The 16373-nt window shown below is 46.2% G+C and overlaps 1 protein-coding gene across 2 annotated transcripts in view; it reads right to left on the reverse strand.

Annotated features, from left to right (window-relative positions):
* TRIM55 (tripartite motif containing 55) overlaps nt 1-12474 on the reverse strand; it is a 39095-nt gene extending 26621 nt beyond the window's left edge. For both annotated transcript variants that reach the window (XM_009335049.1, XM_009335050.1), the window contains exons 1-4: nt 12150-12474; nt 11566-11738; nt 3603-3768; nt 1790-1885 (exon numbers count right to left, since the gene is read on the reverse strand). In XM_009335049.1, coding sequence (XP_009333324.1) covers nt 1790-1885; nt 3603-3768; nt 11566-11738; nt 12150-12338 — 624 coding nt within the window. In that variant the 5' untranslated portion in view covers nt 12339-12474. The remainder of the gene's footprint in view (nt 1-1789; nt 1886-3602; nt 3769-11565; nt 11739-12149) is intronic.
* Between the last annotated feature and the right edge of the window lie 3899 nt (nt 12475-16373).

Genomic DNA, 16373 nt, shown 5'->3' on the forward strand with positions numbered 1-16373 from the left:
TGGATTATAAGCATTATTTCCATGTGCGCACATTTCTTAGCTCCAGCTGTAGCTTTTCATCTTCAAGGACAAACTGATGTCAATTCAGACAAAGCTCTTGTATGGCAGGAAATGTGATTTGCTTGAAATATAACATGGAAGTGCCAAGGTAGGCTCTAAGATCTATTTTCTGCAGTCTCTGACTTTAAAGGTGAAAAGCCTGTTAAAACATCTGAAGGTAAAATGGCTGCATTTTCTTTGGGCTTTGAGTTTAAAGGTTAGACTTTAAACTGAGTGGATGACTCTGAGGAAGCTAGTTTCAGAAACTGTTGTATTTATTAAGGTATTTTTAGCACAGTGTTTTCTCCATACTTCAGACTAGATGTTTGAAGTTTTGTTTCTGGTTCAGCTAGTTCAACTTAAATGAGTATAAGCTTTTGCTTTTGTATTGTTCAAATTTCTGCAGTTAACCTACTTGAAAGGCTTGTTTCTGTCTGCAAAGACCTGATAGCAGCCAATTTCATCCTTGCGACGTGAAGGCTCCCTGACTACAAAGTTCTGACTGCTGCTAACGCACTCTCTTATTTACTTGGGCTAATGGTTTTATGTTCTTTGAACCAAACTTGGCCATTTTCTGTTCTTCCTTGCTCTGAGGAAATAGGAGCCTTGGGCAATTGTGTACGTAGACTGTGGAATCAATTTTTCTTACCAGTTAGAATCTATACATCTTGGATTAAATTATTTTTCTGTGCAGTTTCTCTTTTCTGCTCCAGCTCTGAAGGGTCAATATAGTTCTAATAGGGCTGAGAGGGATGCGACTCCTTCACTAGATGCTTCATCAAACTCTGATCATAAAATCAATTCATATGAGCTCCTTTCAGCCTATTGCTCTGTGATGCTCAAATTGGTCAGAGCGGATTTTTATATTTGCTTTCCTGGTGCAAACCTCTTGGAGGAAATGAAAACCTCTTCTGCTATTGAATAACACAAAACTAATTCCAGATCTGTGAGAGCAAGACCTTTACCAGAAAATCCAGGCTCACAGTAAGAACCCAAACTCTTTCCTACCATGAGCAACAAAACAAGACTCCTTAAAGAACAACATAAGTATATTAAATAACTACTTCTGCACAGGAGGCAAAATAACCAAAGACAATGGCATAGTTGGGAGCTGCACTGTGGCTACCCTGTTGCTGAGACTATCATTCTTCCAGGAGAACAGCTCTGAACTTTTTTGGCATGCAAAATATTTTAATAACTGTATTTGGTTTAGATCAAATTTTTCCCTTTTATAAATACACAGTCCCATATCTGCCCTACTGGCGACCAAATAACTGGAACAGCAACAGAGATGCATCTAGGTAGGGCTTTTCTGGCACACTCTACTTAGGACTAAGGCTGTACTCACAGGACCAGTCAGGCCTTAGACTAATACTGGCCTTTTACAGCTTTAGCAACTGATCTTAGATGTTAAATGAACTGGGAGTTCATGGCATTTTGTTGGATCTTTTAACTTCAGTGATATCCTATGCCACTAAGAATGCTGAGCAAGGTGTGATGATGTGTGTTATCCTTACTCTTTGTCCTCAACAACATGGCCAATGTCAGAGGCAGGGGGCTGAGCAGGATGTATCCTTTGGTTGAGGCAGTACAGCTGAAACTGTACAAAGCCAGAGGCAATGGTTTAGCAAAACGACACGGGAATGCATGTGGGTAAAGTGATGTCTGTTAAAGAATGATCGTTACCGTCAGTTTAAAACATGCGACTTCACACTGAAATATCTGCATTTAAGGTAGGGGTGGTACCTACCTCAACCGTCTTGCAGGTCTCCTCCAGCTGCGTGACTATCCCTTGCACTCTGTCATTGCTCCCCACCAGGACTGCAATGCCATCACTCAGCTCAGACTAGGCAGTAAGGGGAGAGCAAGCGGCAGGGGGTTAGACACCATCCCACTTCAGGGTGGCACATCTAACTGTGGGGAGCAGGGGACTAATGAGCCATACCAGGGTATTAGCTCTTCTTTCCACCAGAACCGAGGAAAATTGAAGGTTTACTTGCCCACAAGTTACCCACTAGTACTTGGACATTTGTTTCCTCTCCTGAAACACTATGAAAACATTGACATTTTGAAACTTTTCATGGAGAAGAAGCTGTGATTTCGAAAGGAAGAAGCACTTTGTTCTCGGAGGCTCTTCTAGATGCTTTTGTCTGAAGCTTTCAACAGCCCCAAAATATTCTCTTTGGGTTTGTTGAGAGAAAAGTCTTTGCCTCTTGAGGGATCGTTTTTTTTAATGTCTGGGTCTAACCACACCACTGTAGTATTTCCCTGATGACTGTAGCTCTTGGCTCTGGAGAGAAGAGGTGGCCCATGGACCTGGAGGGACCAGAGTGCTACAGAGCACCTGGCATAAGGGCAGTGGGGCTGGGGCTGTGGTGAGAGGGGAAGGGAGAAAAGGAGAAGGAGAAGGTGAAGGCTGAGCCACGGGCACGAGGGAAACGAGTGGAAGAAGGGAATGGCCTAAGTGTGGGGAGGGGGATGACTGGGGGGTGTCTTTAGAAGAGGAAAGACGGAGAAGCCAGTGCCTAGGGAACTTGGTGAGACTGCTGGGGAGGGCGAGGAGCCCTTGGCACACCACTGTAGTGACAGAGGCAACCATGTCTGCGGCCTCCACAGCTTTGTAAAGGAGCCTTTGAAGCATGCATCCTGCAGCCTCCAGGTTATGCCTCCAGTCTTGGGCATGGCAGCCCCTTTCCACAGGCACGCTGGGAGACAAACCACTGCTTGCAAATCTCCACACAAAGGGAGTGATCAGGGGCATGGATTTGGTCCAAGAAACTTCTCCCCCTTCTCCCTCCCTTTTTGATTGAAAAGGATGTTTGTAACTACTTTCCTAAAGTGACTTCTCATTTGTAGTTTCCACACACAAGCATCTGTGTGACAAAGTTGGAGGCTGGGATTGCAAACTTGGCCTGTCTGATTGCTTGCCCCACTGGGACCCTCCAGAAAAATGAGCTGTTTATCTCAAGAGGATAACCCAGTGAGTCAGGTTTTAAATTAATACTGTATTAAAAATAAACAAATCTTTTACTGGTGACAGCAAGGGCAGAGGATGTTAGGTACATCCTGTGCTGCCAACTATTGAATATTCCTGCATTCACTTGCAGGAGGAGGTTTTTCACTTAACTTTTCTTAAAAATGGGATGCTTAAAGGCAAAAGTGCCTGATAGATAATTATTTGATTTGTAATGGTCCATTCTCTTTCCTGTTCATGTGTTGGAAATCCCACTTGTTTTTCTGATCTAAAAGCACTGAAAAAACGAGATTAGGAACCTTGAAAGAGAGATGCTCAGCTTCACATCAAATCGCTGTCTAAAATGTTTGCTCGCTATACTAAAAAAAATTGGGACACTGTAATATCTTTCTGTGTGATTTCTCATAAATTTATTTTGCTGTGTTTCTAAACAGGTCCTACAGATTTGTGTAAGCCTTTCACTCACACACAGGAATGGCAAAGGCATCCCCAGGCCCCTTTGGAAACTCGCAGGAAAACCATGGGAATACTTCCTGTCGATGGTCCTGTCAGTTGCTGGGAGGACTGTGAGATACAAGAAGATATTTACCTTCTGTCGCTGGTAAACATTTGTGAGAGGAGCAACTTGACAGTCTTTGTGGGCACCAAAGACTTTGCACAAGGAGCAGGTGGGCATTTCACAGTTCAAACAATAGATATTAATTCTCTCGTCTTCGTGTTCTTCGCACATTGGCTGGTCACACTTCCTTTCGGGTCTGCAAAAGAAAACAAGTTTAAAACAAACTCAGTGCTCATGAGTTTCTGATGACAACACTTAGGGTACCAGCATGAGATAGGGTACATTTTTACAGCAGTGTCCACGGCTGACCTGAATACGCAGAGTAGACTTAAACCTGCCACACTGGATGGCTAAATAGACAGTGGTACAGCTTAATGTCCTGACACAACAGGATGTGATGACAATATAGCAACATGACTTCATATGAGGGTTCCAGCTGGGAGTGTGACTGAACCCTTGCTCATATTTAAAAATGTAAATAACCTCACTAAGACTGATCTCAGGCTACTCGTGTACTTTAATTAACATGTTACCCAACATCTGTCTGAAATATGAAACATATGTAATTCCTTTAGAGTTCATAATGCAAAATGTTGGGCACTCGGACTTAATGCAGCAAAGCTCTTATTCAGGGGGCTAATTTGAAGTGAGACTTGTAGGTATTGGTGGACCTTCATGCCCTTAACTCTATATCTCTGCTGATGAGCTTTGTTGAGGCCCAGGTCAGGGCTGTCAATATTAAACAGAACTGGGTCCTTTATGGCCTTTACATTAGGACAGCAACCAAAATAAGGTCTCACACAAATTAATTTTAGCTGGGTGGCATGTGTCTAGCTCGTACAGTGTTGAACTTTTTCACAGTAGCTGCTCAATTGTACCGTCCACCAAGGGCATGGGTTACACGAGAAGTGTTCCTCTCCTTTGCTAAGCCAGGAGCTGTCACCAGACTATAGCTCAGTCCTGATCTTCTCTTCACCAGTATGATTTAGCCATACACACACAAGTCAATCCCTGCTATTTTAGGAACTAATTAAGTTCTAGCTTTCTTTAAATGAGCCACTTACTTAACTGACATTGCCAGTGTAAGTGAAAGGTCTGCTCCAGTCCGTGTGGGCAGGCTGATGCTTTTCTGAGCCCATGCTTCAGGCTTAGCACCCTGAGCACGTCTACGGCAAGCACGTGAGTGTGTGAGGATGTGGTACCGGAGCACAGAGTGAGTAGAGCGATGGAGGGAGTGTGCCTGGGGGTTCAAGCCTCCAAAGGTTGCCACTCCTACTGTGGCAACATTAAATCTTTCCAGTATAAACCATTATCCCTTTCTGCTACCATTTGGAAGGAGAACTATGACTATGACCAGTAGCAAGTGGAGCAATGGCGTCATAGAAATATATCTTTTAATCATTAGATAGAAAATATTTTCCAAAACTATAGAATTTAATGTAATTAAATGGCAGCAATTTTTAAAAAGCCATTCTACAGCAAGGAGGCAACCAGTCATTCTATTGCAAGTTTAAAAATGTATGGAAAGATCATTATTTTAGATTATATTACAATAGCATTTTTCCATACAGTTTGGTAGAGTGGATATGGCATTTAGTTTTTAATTGCAAAGTACAGGTTTTCTCTTCTGAAGGGAATGGAATGTGATCAATTAGATGCATTTAAAAAAAGATCAAGAACCAAAGAAAACGTCTCATGCATTCCTATTTTTTAATTTTGGGAGGGCACTGGAATTTGAAGGGTTCGTAAGGAGAACGTGTAATCTGCAATATAGCACAGTATACCAGAATAAAACAAGACGGACACTTCTGAAGGAAGCCTGTATTATTTGGGTCAAATTTCCAGCATACATTTACATAAGGCACTCAGTGTGTCAAATCCGGCATCATTTCAATGCTAGTCAAAAGAGGTGTGTCTCCACTATAAGGAATGCTTTACATTGTTTGCAGGTGACTGCAAACAGCCCCTAACATATTCATGCTCTGGTGCACCAATGGGGGGGCCTGCATGTGAGGGCAATAACAGACAATGAATTTCAAAGTGATTAATTAAGCCTGAAATAGCTGCTCTTCCTGCAAATATTTACAAGACCAGAACCAGAAACTACTAGAATGTTATTTGACACTGGAATGGTGCCACTAGCATGAAAGACACATTGCACAGGGCAAAAAGGTGACGATGTCAAGGAAGTTCAGCCAGAAGTAGCCAACCTTCAAAGGTGCCGCAAAGAGCTGGAAGAAACCTGGCAGAACTCCCTGAACTAGTGGGGCCGTGAAGACAGTGACAGAAGACTAGAAGTAAACAGATCTATAGTCTCCTCCCCAGGCTTCGCAAAAGGAGAGATTTTTAGCAGAACATTCCCTGACTTCAGAGGAGGTCCTCTAGGTCTATGTAGGTGTAGCAAAGGCCAAAACACAACCCCTAAGTTTAAAATGGTGGTTGCTCCTGAAATGGAAGATTAAAGAGTAGCCAGTAGGAAAATGACAGCATGGCTTTAGTAGAAGAGAAGATTCATCAAAAATGTGCTTGGACCAAAGAAGTGGCAGGTGGCTGAAATGGCCTAATAGCTTTATGCTCTTGTTCTCTGAGTCTGCTCTATGAGATGCTAAGTCTGTGTTTGACTGCTACAGGCTTATTCTTTTCCATTAAAATTGAATTTGGACCTTAATGTGCAGAGTGTTGTGCATGTTTTATAGAGAGGAGGATTCTCAGCACTGGTGAGGCCACACCTGGAGTACTGGGTCCAGTTCTGGGCTCCCCAGTACATGAGAGACATGGACATACCAGAGAGAGTCTAACAAAGGGCCCTGAAGATGATTAAGGGTCTAGAGCATCTCTCCTGTAAGGAAAGGCTGAGAGAGCTGGGACTTTCAGCCTGGATAAGAGAAGGTTCAGGGGGTTCTTAACAATGATCTTGATCTTATCAATACCTTCAAGTATCTAAATACCTGAAAGAAGTCTGTAACGAGGATGGAGCCAGGCTCTTTGCAGTGGCACCCAGTGACAGGACCAGAGGCAACGGGCACAAACTGAAACACAGGAGGTTCCCTCTGAACATCAGGAAATACTTTTTCACTGTGAGGGTGACCGAGCAGTGGCACAGGTTGTCCAGGGAGGTTGCAGAGTCTCCTTCCTTGGAGATACTTAAAAGCCATCTAGACATGGTCCTGGGCAATGGGCTCTGGGTGGCCCTACTTGAGCAGGGAAGTTGGACCAGATGATCTCCAGAGGTCCTGTCCAACCTCAGCCACTTTGTGATTCTGTGATTTGGTGAGGAAATGCAAAGTTTCTAGGCACATAAAGGAGCACACTTTAATTAAGGTCATAGAAAAGCTTTAGCAAAACCGCCATTTAATTAGAAGGCATGTTTTCCTTAGGATTTCTACAAATTCAGAAAGGTCTCTACTGAAATTCTGAATCCAACTTTGGTAGTGTTTTTACTGAGGACGCTAAGATAGCTGTAGCCCTTCCTGTACCATCACATCACCTAGTGCCTGCACCTGGTCAGGGGATGGAGAGAATCTGCATGACTGTATGAGGCACAGTCAGGTCATTAGTGAAGATATTAAACTGTATTGGCCCCAGTATCAATCTTGGGCATACACCACTAATGACTGGCCTCCACCTGACTTCATGCTGCTCACCATAACCCTTTGAGTCTGGCAGTTCAGCCAGTTTTCAGTCCACCTCACTGTCCGCTGTCCACTCTAGATCTTATTTCATCGGTTTGTCAATAAAGATGTTACAGGAGACAGTGTCGAAAGTCTCAGATAAACAACATCCACTGTTCTCCTCTCTTTCACTGAGTTAGTCATCTTGCTATAAAAGGCTATCAGGTTGGTCAGGCATGATTTTCCCTTCATAAATCCATACTGACTATTTCTAATCACTTTCTTGTCTTTCATATGTTTGAAAATGGTTTCCAGGAGGATTTGCTCCAACAGCTTTCCAGGGACCAGTGTGAGGATGACCAGCCTGTAGTTCCCTGGATTTTCTTCCTTGCGTTTCTTGAAGGTTGGAATAACATTTGCTGTCTTCCAGTCCAGCGCTCAGGAACCTATCCTGATTACTACAACCTTTCAAAGATTATTGAGAGTAGCCTTGCAATGACATCAGCCAGCTCCCTCACCACTCATGGGTGCATCCCATCAGGATGTCCAGGTTTTTTTAATATTCCCTAACCTGATCCCCCTCCACTGAGGGTAAGTCTTCCTGAAGGCCGATCTTACCAGTGAAGACTGAGGTGAAGAAGGTCTTGAGTCCCTTGGGCTTTTCCATGTCCTTTGTCACAGGAGCCCCTGCGCCATTTAGCAGTGGATCCACACTTTCCCTAATCTTCCTTTTGCTGCTTGTGTAGCTGTAGAAGCTCTTCTTGTTAGTCTTCATGTCCCTTGCCAGATTCAGTTCCAGGTGGGCTTTGGCTTTCCTAACTCCATCTGTACATGCTTGGACAGTGTCTCAAAATTGTTAATCAGTGCAGGTATCCTGCCACCATTGCTTGAGTTCCTGTATATGGGGATGGACCATTCTTGATCTTGGAGAAGGTGGTCCTTGAAAATCAACCACAATGATGGACTCTCCCAAAAAAAGAGGGAAAAGCCGATCAATACCCAAGGTAGAAATGAGGCTTGAAAAATGAGAAGACCAAAAATGTTCATATGGACATAGGGATTCCTGCAGCTCCATTACACTAGGCCTGGCCCAAGAAAACCATTGGTGCAGGTGAGCCTGGGGCTTTGTCTCCGTGGGGAGTTGGAGAAGATCCAGGTCTCTTGGATGATGATGCTCTCTCCTCATCTCTTTTGCTGCACAGTCTGCGGGGCTCCTCCTGCACCTCCCTTGCTTGGCAACCTGTGGGCAGGGAGCCCATCTCCCTGGCCCAGCCTATCTGAGATCCCCAGGCATCCCTGCAGCCCGTCCTGGAGAGCCATGTCCTCCCTTGGAAACTCTGGCTGAGGCCTCTGAGGTGTCAGGGATAGCTGCTCCTGGTGGTGCTGGCTGCTCCTGGTGGTGCTGGCTACCCCATCCTGCAGCAGGTCACCATTGTTGCAGAGCCCATGCACACTGCTCTCAGCACAGCGCCTGGTCCCTGCTGTGCACACTGCTGCACGCACTGCTCCATCTGTGCTCAGGGCTGCAGGGACAGCCTGTACCTAGGGCTTTTCCTGGTAGGTGCAAGGGAGAAAGAGCGCTCAACCCTCTCTGATCAGGATTCAGCTGGTAACAAAGCCCAAAGTACCTTTTGATCAGGAATAGCCAGCCGAGCTCATTAGAGGCTGCCAGTGCTTGCTAGAAGTCACAGCTTGCTGTTGCTACCCTTTCCTGGTGGCAGCAGGCACCCTGATGTTCCTCAGACAGTTCAGGTAATCAGTGGCCTACAGACTTTCAAACATTGGTTTAATATTTTAGCCAACTCTATTTCCACTGGGTTCAGTCCTTTGCCCTCCTTTAAAGCTTTGTAGGAGCCACGTCCTGCTTGAAGATTTTTCCTTGTGTTGCTAATAGATTCTAAATTGGGCAACAGGCTACGCTGCCATCAGCTGGAATTCGATGAGCAATGGAATAAAAGACCATGTGACGTGATTTTTACTAATAGGAGGGGCTGCATGTGAGGGCTTGGCCAGACCCTCCCAACCCCATAGCCCAGCTCCTGCCTCAGCTTTTATTTAAAAAAAACCCACCAATTTCTTAATTCAAATAGAAACTCAAATTTTAAAAAATATTTTTGAAATAAATAATTTTTGCCTAAGCAGGAGACAAAGCTTGCTCCCTAGCTGAATTTCCCTCACTCTCCTAAGCTCATGTGAAATGCAGCTGGGAGCTGGCATCATTCTGGCACACACAGTTATGGTGAATTATACCCACAGGAGGACTCGAGGGGAAGAGGCTCCTGTCTGGAAATCACAGGTGCTGCCAGTTTGAAGGGTTGTCTTGGGAAGAAACAAGGAGGCAAAGATCATATCTCACCCTTCCTCTTATGTACCTCTGCCAGACCCCAGCCCTCAGTTTGGAAGAGACTGGTACAAAAGGAAGAAGTGGAGAAGACCTGATTTCCCTTGACTTTTTGGTTTCAGTGGGAAAACATGGGGTAAAGCCATGGCAGATCTTGCTCACACTCTCATGGGAGCCTGAGGAACGTTAGGCAGAGGGAGATAAGCAGCTGAGGCCTACAAAGTACCAAATAGTTTAGATAATGCTGCTATGCATTGCCGCTGCTACGTAACACTGATGATAACTTTCATTCTAAGGACATACATGAAGGTTAAATAGGTGCCTTAACAGACTAAATAAATGAATCGTTTGGACAAATATCTAAGCAACTATATGTTCATATTTATATTTTTTTTTCTATTCTCCCTTTTTATTCATCATGTTGTGTTTTACTTTTGTGGAATTTTAAAAAAATCTACTAAATCTCTTATATTTCTGTTTAACTGAATTTTGTTCCCATTGCCCATGAACTACATGGGAAAAGGAGCTGCATTTCTTTATTTTTTAAGTTAAATACAACTGTGAGCTGAAAAGAAATAAAACCAAGAAAGACATGAGGCCACACATGTCCAGCTTATTTGGTCAAAAACAAAGCCCACAGCCGTAGCTTTGCTGATTCATTTCCTCCGAGATTTTCCTGACTAAAATAATATTTGGGTATCAATGACACACACAAAGGTAGCTGACCTTCCCTTGGCACTGAGTGCAAAGGGCAGCAGAAAGGACATTTTTAAGCCAATGTCATGCTCTCTGATACTTTGGAGCTCCAACCTATGCCCACCTACAACAGTCCCTGGAGGGGTTCAAACAGCCAAGAAGAGCCAAAGCCACCGATGGTCTCCGAAACATCCTCTCTGCTGGTGACTGTCCTCCTCTGCCGGAGGAGGGTAGAAGTGCCCTAAGCCACCCGAGGCGCCGGGCTCTGACGGTTGTGTCCACCTGCTCCAGTGATATCACCTCATTGTCCCTGTGAAACCCAGCTCCTTGTTGGGGTGGGATGGGTAAACTGTCAGGGAGCGTGGCCAGGATCACACCTTCCTTCAGGTGTACAAAACACCTTGCCATACAAAACTGACCCTATGGATGCACGTTGGTGACAACAGGTGGCTTCCCTGGGTGAGAGCTGCTTGCTTGGCAGCCTGGGACCAGACTTAGCTTCCCCCCTACTAAGTTCCCCAAGGAACTATGCAGCCGACTCATCCCAGGGCAAGAGAGACAAGAACACAACATTTTTCTATTGCTGGATCCATTACATCAATGCAGGCAATTAACATTCAGGAGTAATCTTACTTTTTAGGATTAACCCATTCCTCTGCCCTGGGGTCCTGATTCTTGTGTACAGTCACACAGCACTGGTACGTATTATTTCTGGCTATTCCTTTTCTTTTATGGAGTCCAAAATAAGACCTGATTTCATGAGTGCTCATCCCAAGCTGACAGGAACGGAGATTTTTTTATTGAGTTTTGATTTGACATTATGATGCAGGGTATCTTCTGTGTGAAATTCAGTTTTCTTCTTGTTTGTGCTGCCTGCCCCTCAGGATTTTCTAACAAGATTTGAAATTTCTTTCCCTTCTTTACATGAGAACACACAGGTTAAAGACAAATAAGATTCGTCTGAACTGTTTTTAAAATAAACAATGTGAACCTAGCCACTTTTTCCCTATTCATGTGAGCAGCCATGCTGACCTCAAGGGCTTTGCTTGCACGGGTAAGTGTTGCTCATGTGAATAAGTATGGCACAATCCTCTGCTGTAAGTGGAAGCAGGGAAATTCAGCATCTACCTGGATATGGTTTTCTGTGTTCAGTAAGAGCTGACTCCATTGCGCAGCAAACAGACGGGCATGCACGGCAGCACAGTCCCTTTCCGCATTTCCAAGAGAGAAAACAACTACATCATTTTGTGCAACAAACAGAAAGACCAGAAGGCCACCGCAGTCTCCTAAGCCATTTCTGCTTTTGTGGCAAACCTCCTCTGAAGGGTACACATTCACTTGTTACCTTGTGGACTCCTGCTTGTAGATGTCGATGATGTTCTCCACCAGCAGGTTCCTCTGCAGCCCGTAGACGCCGTGCCGGTCAAGGACCACTTCGTGCCTGCAGGAGGGACAGCGAAAGCGGCCTCCCGATGCCATGGTTGTGCCTCCCCTGGTCGGCAGGTAGGGGTTGGAGGCCTGCTCTTGCCAAGCAGCACAAGGAGAGGTGAGTAAGGCCATGCAAAACCATGAAAACCTCTTTCAAAAGCACCGGGGCAAAAACATGCTTATAGCAAACCATTTGTCAACATGCCCAAGGAGAAGGTAGGTCCAACAAGCCGCCCACAGGAAAGCGCCTGGCGACTGCAGGGTGAGGGGCCAGTTCCTCAGCTCACTCGTGTGGCCATGTTGCCGCAGCTGACAAGTGACACTAATCTGCTACGAGCTCAGCCCTGGCTCCCAGGGACGCTCAACTTCTGCTTTAAATCACTCTCCCCCAGTCTCACTGACTGTTAAAAGCAATTCATTGAAACATGTAAAAATCTGCTTTTCCATTAATTTCAGCCATTGCTGCTTGGGAAGCAGAGCTTTCTGAGGGAAGAAACCTACCTGGAAAATGTCGCTGGCACATTTCCGACAGAGGTTGTGCTGACAGGGCAGGATGACCACAGGCTTGGTGAACATCTCCAGGCAGATGGGGCAAATCAGCTGTTTCTCCAGGTTATCCATGGTTTGCTGCTCTTTGGAGAAGGACTTGTAGTTCAGGGAGGTGCTCATCCCTAGCTTTTCCAGGGGCATACGTTCAGGATCACGGCCTCGTGGAGGGGTTTCCGGGTTAATTTCCCTTGAAATAAGTCCAAGGCTGTGCTGCGATCAGAGACTCTCTGGGTTGCTCTGGCTGGAGGACATTGTTTAAACGAGGGGCCGAAGGGAGCCGGGGCTGTTTTTAGCAGCACGGCGTCACAAGATGCCATCCTGCCGTGCCCATATAAGCGCGTGAGAGGAGGACAGGCTGGGACAGGTGATGGCTGGCGGGGGGACGGGGGGGGCAGCCGGCGGGGCCGGCGGGGCCCTGGCTCTCCTCACTCGCACATGGCGGCCTTCACCCCCTGAGGAGGAGGGCGAGCGATAAGCAAACACAATCCGCTCCCCCCCTTATCTCTGCACGGTGGCGGCGAGCACAGGGCTGCCCCAGTCTGCCCAGCCACATGCTGCAGCCTAATAAATACTCTGTTTTGAGCAAGCAGCCGTGGCTGTGAGATGCAGGATGCAATTTTGCCTGTGTGTTTTGCCAGGCTCCAGGATCTTGCCTTTCCAAGGTGTGAAGCACAGGCGGTGGCTGGAAAAGACAACAGGAGCAGTGGCTGCGCCGGAGCTCAGACACTTCAGGGCATAAACATGTCACACCTTGAAAACCAGTTTAAAAAAATTGCCTGCCTATAACTGTGCTTAAGTTTCTTCCGGTATAATTTTTTTTTTTTTGGAGCTGTAACATAAGAATCTAACATGACTATTCAAGCTATTAACTCCACAGCGGCTTAAATATATACCCAAAACATTATTTGAATTTCCTGATGAGAAAGAGACAGAAGAAATACAGTATGAAAAGCTTTCATTTGTACTGCTAGAGAATAGGTGCTAATTGTATATGCTCTCTCTCCGCATAGTTTAATTCAAATATATTTTAGTTTTGGGCACTGCTGTGTTTATATCTGTTTATTAGACACTGATATCCCTCTCAGCTTGGCACTTGTTCCAGAGTTATTTTTAAAATGACAATTTCCCAGATAATTTGTGGCATGTGATGCCTGATCTTAAGGGAAAACCATCTGTGCTTCTACTTGCCAATAATTTATCACACAACTGTACAAGCAGTAAATATCTCAGCCTCAGATTTAAGCCAAAGTCCCTGCATGTACTGTATAAAATCACTTTGCCACTGTACTGTACATGTAATCAGAATATTGTCTTCTCTTCTGATCAATAACTATAATACTTTCTCTGTTAAGTGTCTTGTAGAAAGCTCTCATGTTTATTCTACCTCATGACTGTATAGGGCTTGCATCTGAAATATGCTGTAGAGTGGCTGAGTCCTCTACGCGTCCAGGGGCAGACCCCAGCTCCAAAGCAGGGCCCTTTATCTGCATGCAACACCAGTCTGGACACTGTGCGTTTCAGGGAAATATAAAAGTGAAGGTCTTCATTGATTTCTGCATGAAAATGAATACTATTCTATGCATGCAATGGCAATGAATCACATTAAATTAAACATATTATTGACTATTTTATTTTCAATGCCTTGCATATTTTTTAAGTGTTTGGGTGAAATCCTGTACCCATTTGCAGCCCACCAAGCTGGAATTTCCCCTACGTAAACATACGCATTTGTCAGCAGTCACATAAAAACAAATAGATTTTTCTGAAGTCTTGCATTCATGGGAAATTTGTGATAGCTTAGTTAAACCTGTTTGAAATCACACCTTTGCTTCGACTGCCTGGTGCAGACAAGAGCCCAGAGCTGAGCGGGAGAAGCTGCTCTGGCAGCTGAGCCGTGGACAGCTGGGGCTTTGGCGGGGCTGGCGGGGAGCCTTTCCTGGCAGCAGCAATAAGATATTTCTCTTCTTCCCCTCCCCTCTGTGGCTGGGTCAGAGGTGACTTTTGCATCTGGAGGAATTCGAATGCCTCATTCCTACCCTCCTAACTCTGAGTCAGCTGCCCCTTGCGCATCAAAACCTGCTTTAATAAGGGGCTTTGAATTAGCTGAGGAAATCCGTCCTCTCCTGGCGAGGCAGGCACTTCCACCTCACTGCACAGGCAGAAACAGAGAAATTCTGGGAGCAAAAGCTGAAGGTTAGAAATGTCAGTACACAGAAACACCAGCATATGGTGATGTAGGGAAGGCGGTGCTCACGGCATGGAAAAAAGCTGGGGGATCGTGCTGCTGTGCGAGCCCTTTGGACAATGAACTGAGGCACCTCTCAGGGTGTAACATGCCTCTGGGATGTAATTCTGGTGAATTTATACTTACCTGTGTTAGCCCACAAAAGCCTTCTGTTAACAGGCTGAGCGTGACACCTGATGCATCTGCAGAGGACATCTGATGGCCACAAGGCAAGGGACAGTCTGCTGCTGGTTTTCCCCTTTCTGTGTGCTGAAGCACTCTAACACGAAACAGATAATAAACAGCACAACCACAAAAAGGAGCCCACAAAACAAAGATAAACCCACCTTCTGCAGCCAGGCCTAAGCTGAAATATTTTTCTGACAGGAATATGTAGTTCAGACATGTGAAAAATTAGTACAGGTTTTCCTGTCAAAGTATTACAAACCACAGCAGTGATCGCTAGGTAAGGAAACGCAGAGGCTCGGCCGCGCTTGTGAAGGCTGGATGAGAAGCGCCAGGAAAGCCACGTGTTGTACGACCGCACTGCAACATGGAGGAAGAAAAGAGCAAAGCCCAAGAGGCTGCAGTGCCACGGGATGGTCCTGCAGCCGGTCTTCAGCAGGGATTGCTTAGGCTGGACTTCGAAGGACTCACACTGAGAAAGAGCCCGGCACCCTCCTGTCTCTCCCTGGCAGCCCTGTCACCCTCCTCTTCCTCCCCTTCCACACCCGCAGGGGAAGACCACCAGCATGCACAGCTGTCCAGTTCCAAAGAGTCATCAAGCCAAGCCATCTCTCAAGGGACTAACAAAGGGCAAGAGGATCTGCTTTAAGTCCCCTTCTGGACAGAAACTCTGGATGTCTGCCAGCCATCACCAAGAAGAAAATATCATTTTTTAATGATTTTTTTTGCAGTATTGTTTGCCCGGGAATGTTACCTGATTTGTTGACGTAACCAGAACACTAGTTCCTAGAGACATGCTTGCTTTTACAGACATTGCTTCTAACGTCTCTATTTTTGCAGCTGAGTAACAGCTTGTGGGCTGTGGACTGATGGCCAGGAGAGCCTGGAAGGCTGGCTGCAAAGCACTGGGTTTAGGAGAGGGATTTGGAGGAGGAAGGAGAGGCTGAGCAATGTCCAGGTTCAGGTTTCAATGCCATAATGACATCCCTGGGTTTTGCATTCACAGAATTCCCCTCTGCAACCTCTTATCTTGTACCAGTGCTGTGAAGCTCTCCTGTGTCAGTCACAGAAAATCTGCCCTGTGGCTCTCTTGCATGACTGGAAAACAAAGAGAAAAAGTGTATTTTTGCCAGAGGATAACTCCCATGTGACTTACCTCCTCACTGAGCCCAGCAGAGACAAAGCCCGCTCTGCAAGCACCAGGCTCCTTGCTCAGGCATCCTCACCTGGACACGGTGGGTGGCATGGAGCATCCCAGTCCATGGGGCAATGGTGCCCTGGCCTGCCACCACCCCACCTCCTGCCTGTTCTCGGGGATGAGCAAGCACCCTGCCACCCTGCCACCCAGCCCGGGGGTGGGCAGACCCCTCCACCGGCAGCTGCCTAAAGCAGGTGGGCAGTTGCCCATCGTCCCCTGGGCAGGGATTGACACCCACTCCCACCCCGCTGCCTCCAGCAGCTCCCCACACTCCCAAGGCTGGTGGGGCTCACCCCGAGGGCTTTGTGCGAGAGCTCAGCTGCTGGAAGAGGACAAGGCTGGCAGGCACCCATGTGGGGCAAGGGAGGGGAGCAGCCACTGCTGCTGTGCAGGGGGACCCCCGGACCCACCTGCCTGTCTCCCCCCAGCTTTGCCCTGCCTCGCTCACCTCTGGCAAGAAGTCCTGGCTGCCCAAACAATACAGCATCCTAATAAAAATGAGGCTGCTGCCTCCATTTCTGCCTACCCGAATGTGAGATTTAGAGTAAAATGACAATGCGGCGTTCCC

Source organism: Pygoscelis adeliae, unplaced genomic scaffold (genome assembly GCF_000699105.1).
Source record: "Pygoscelis adeliae isolate BGI_AS28 unplaced genomic scaffold, ASM69910v1 Scaffold101, whole genome shotgun sequence".
NCBI lineage: Eukaryota > Metazoa > Chordata > Aves > Sphenisciformes > Spheniscidae > Pygoscelis > Pygoscelis adeliae.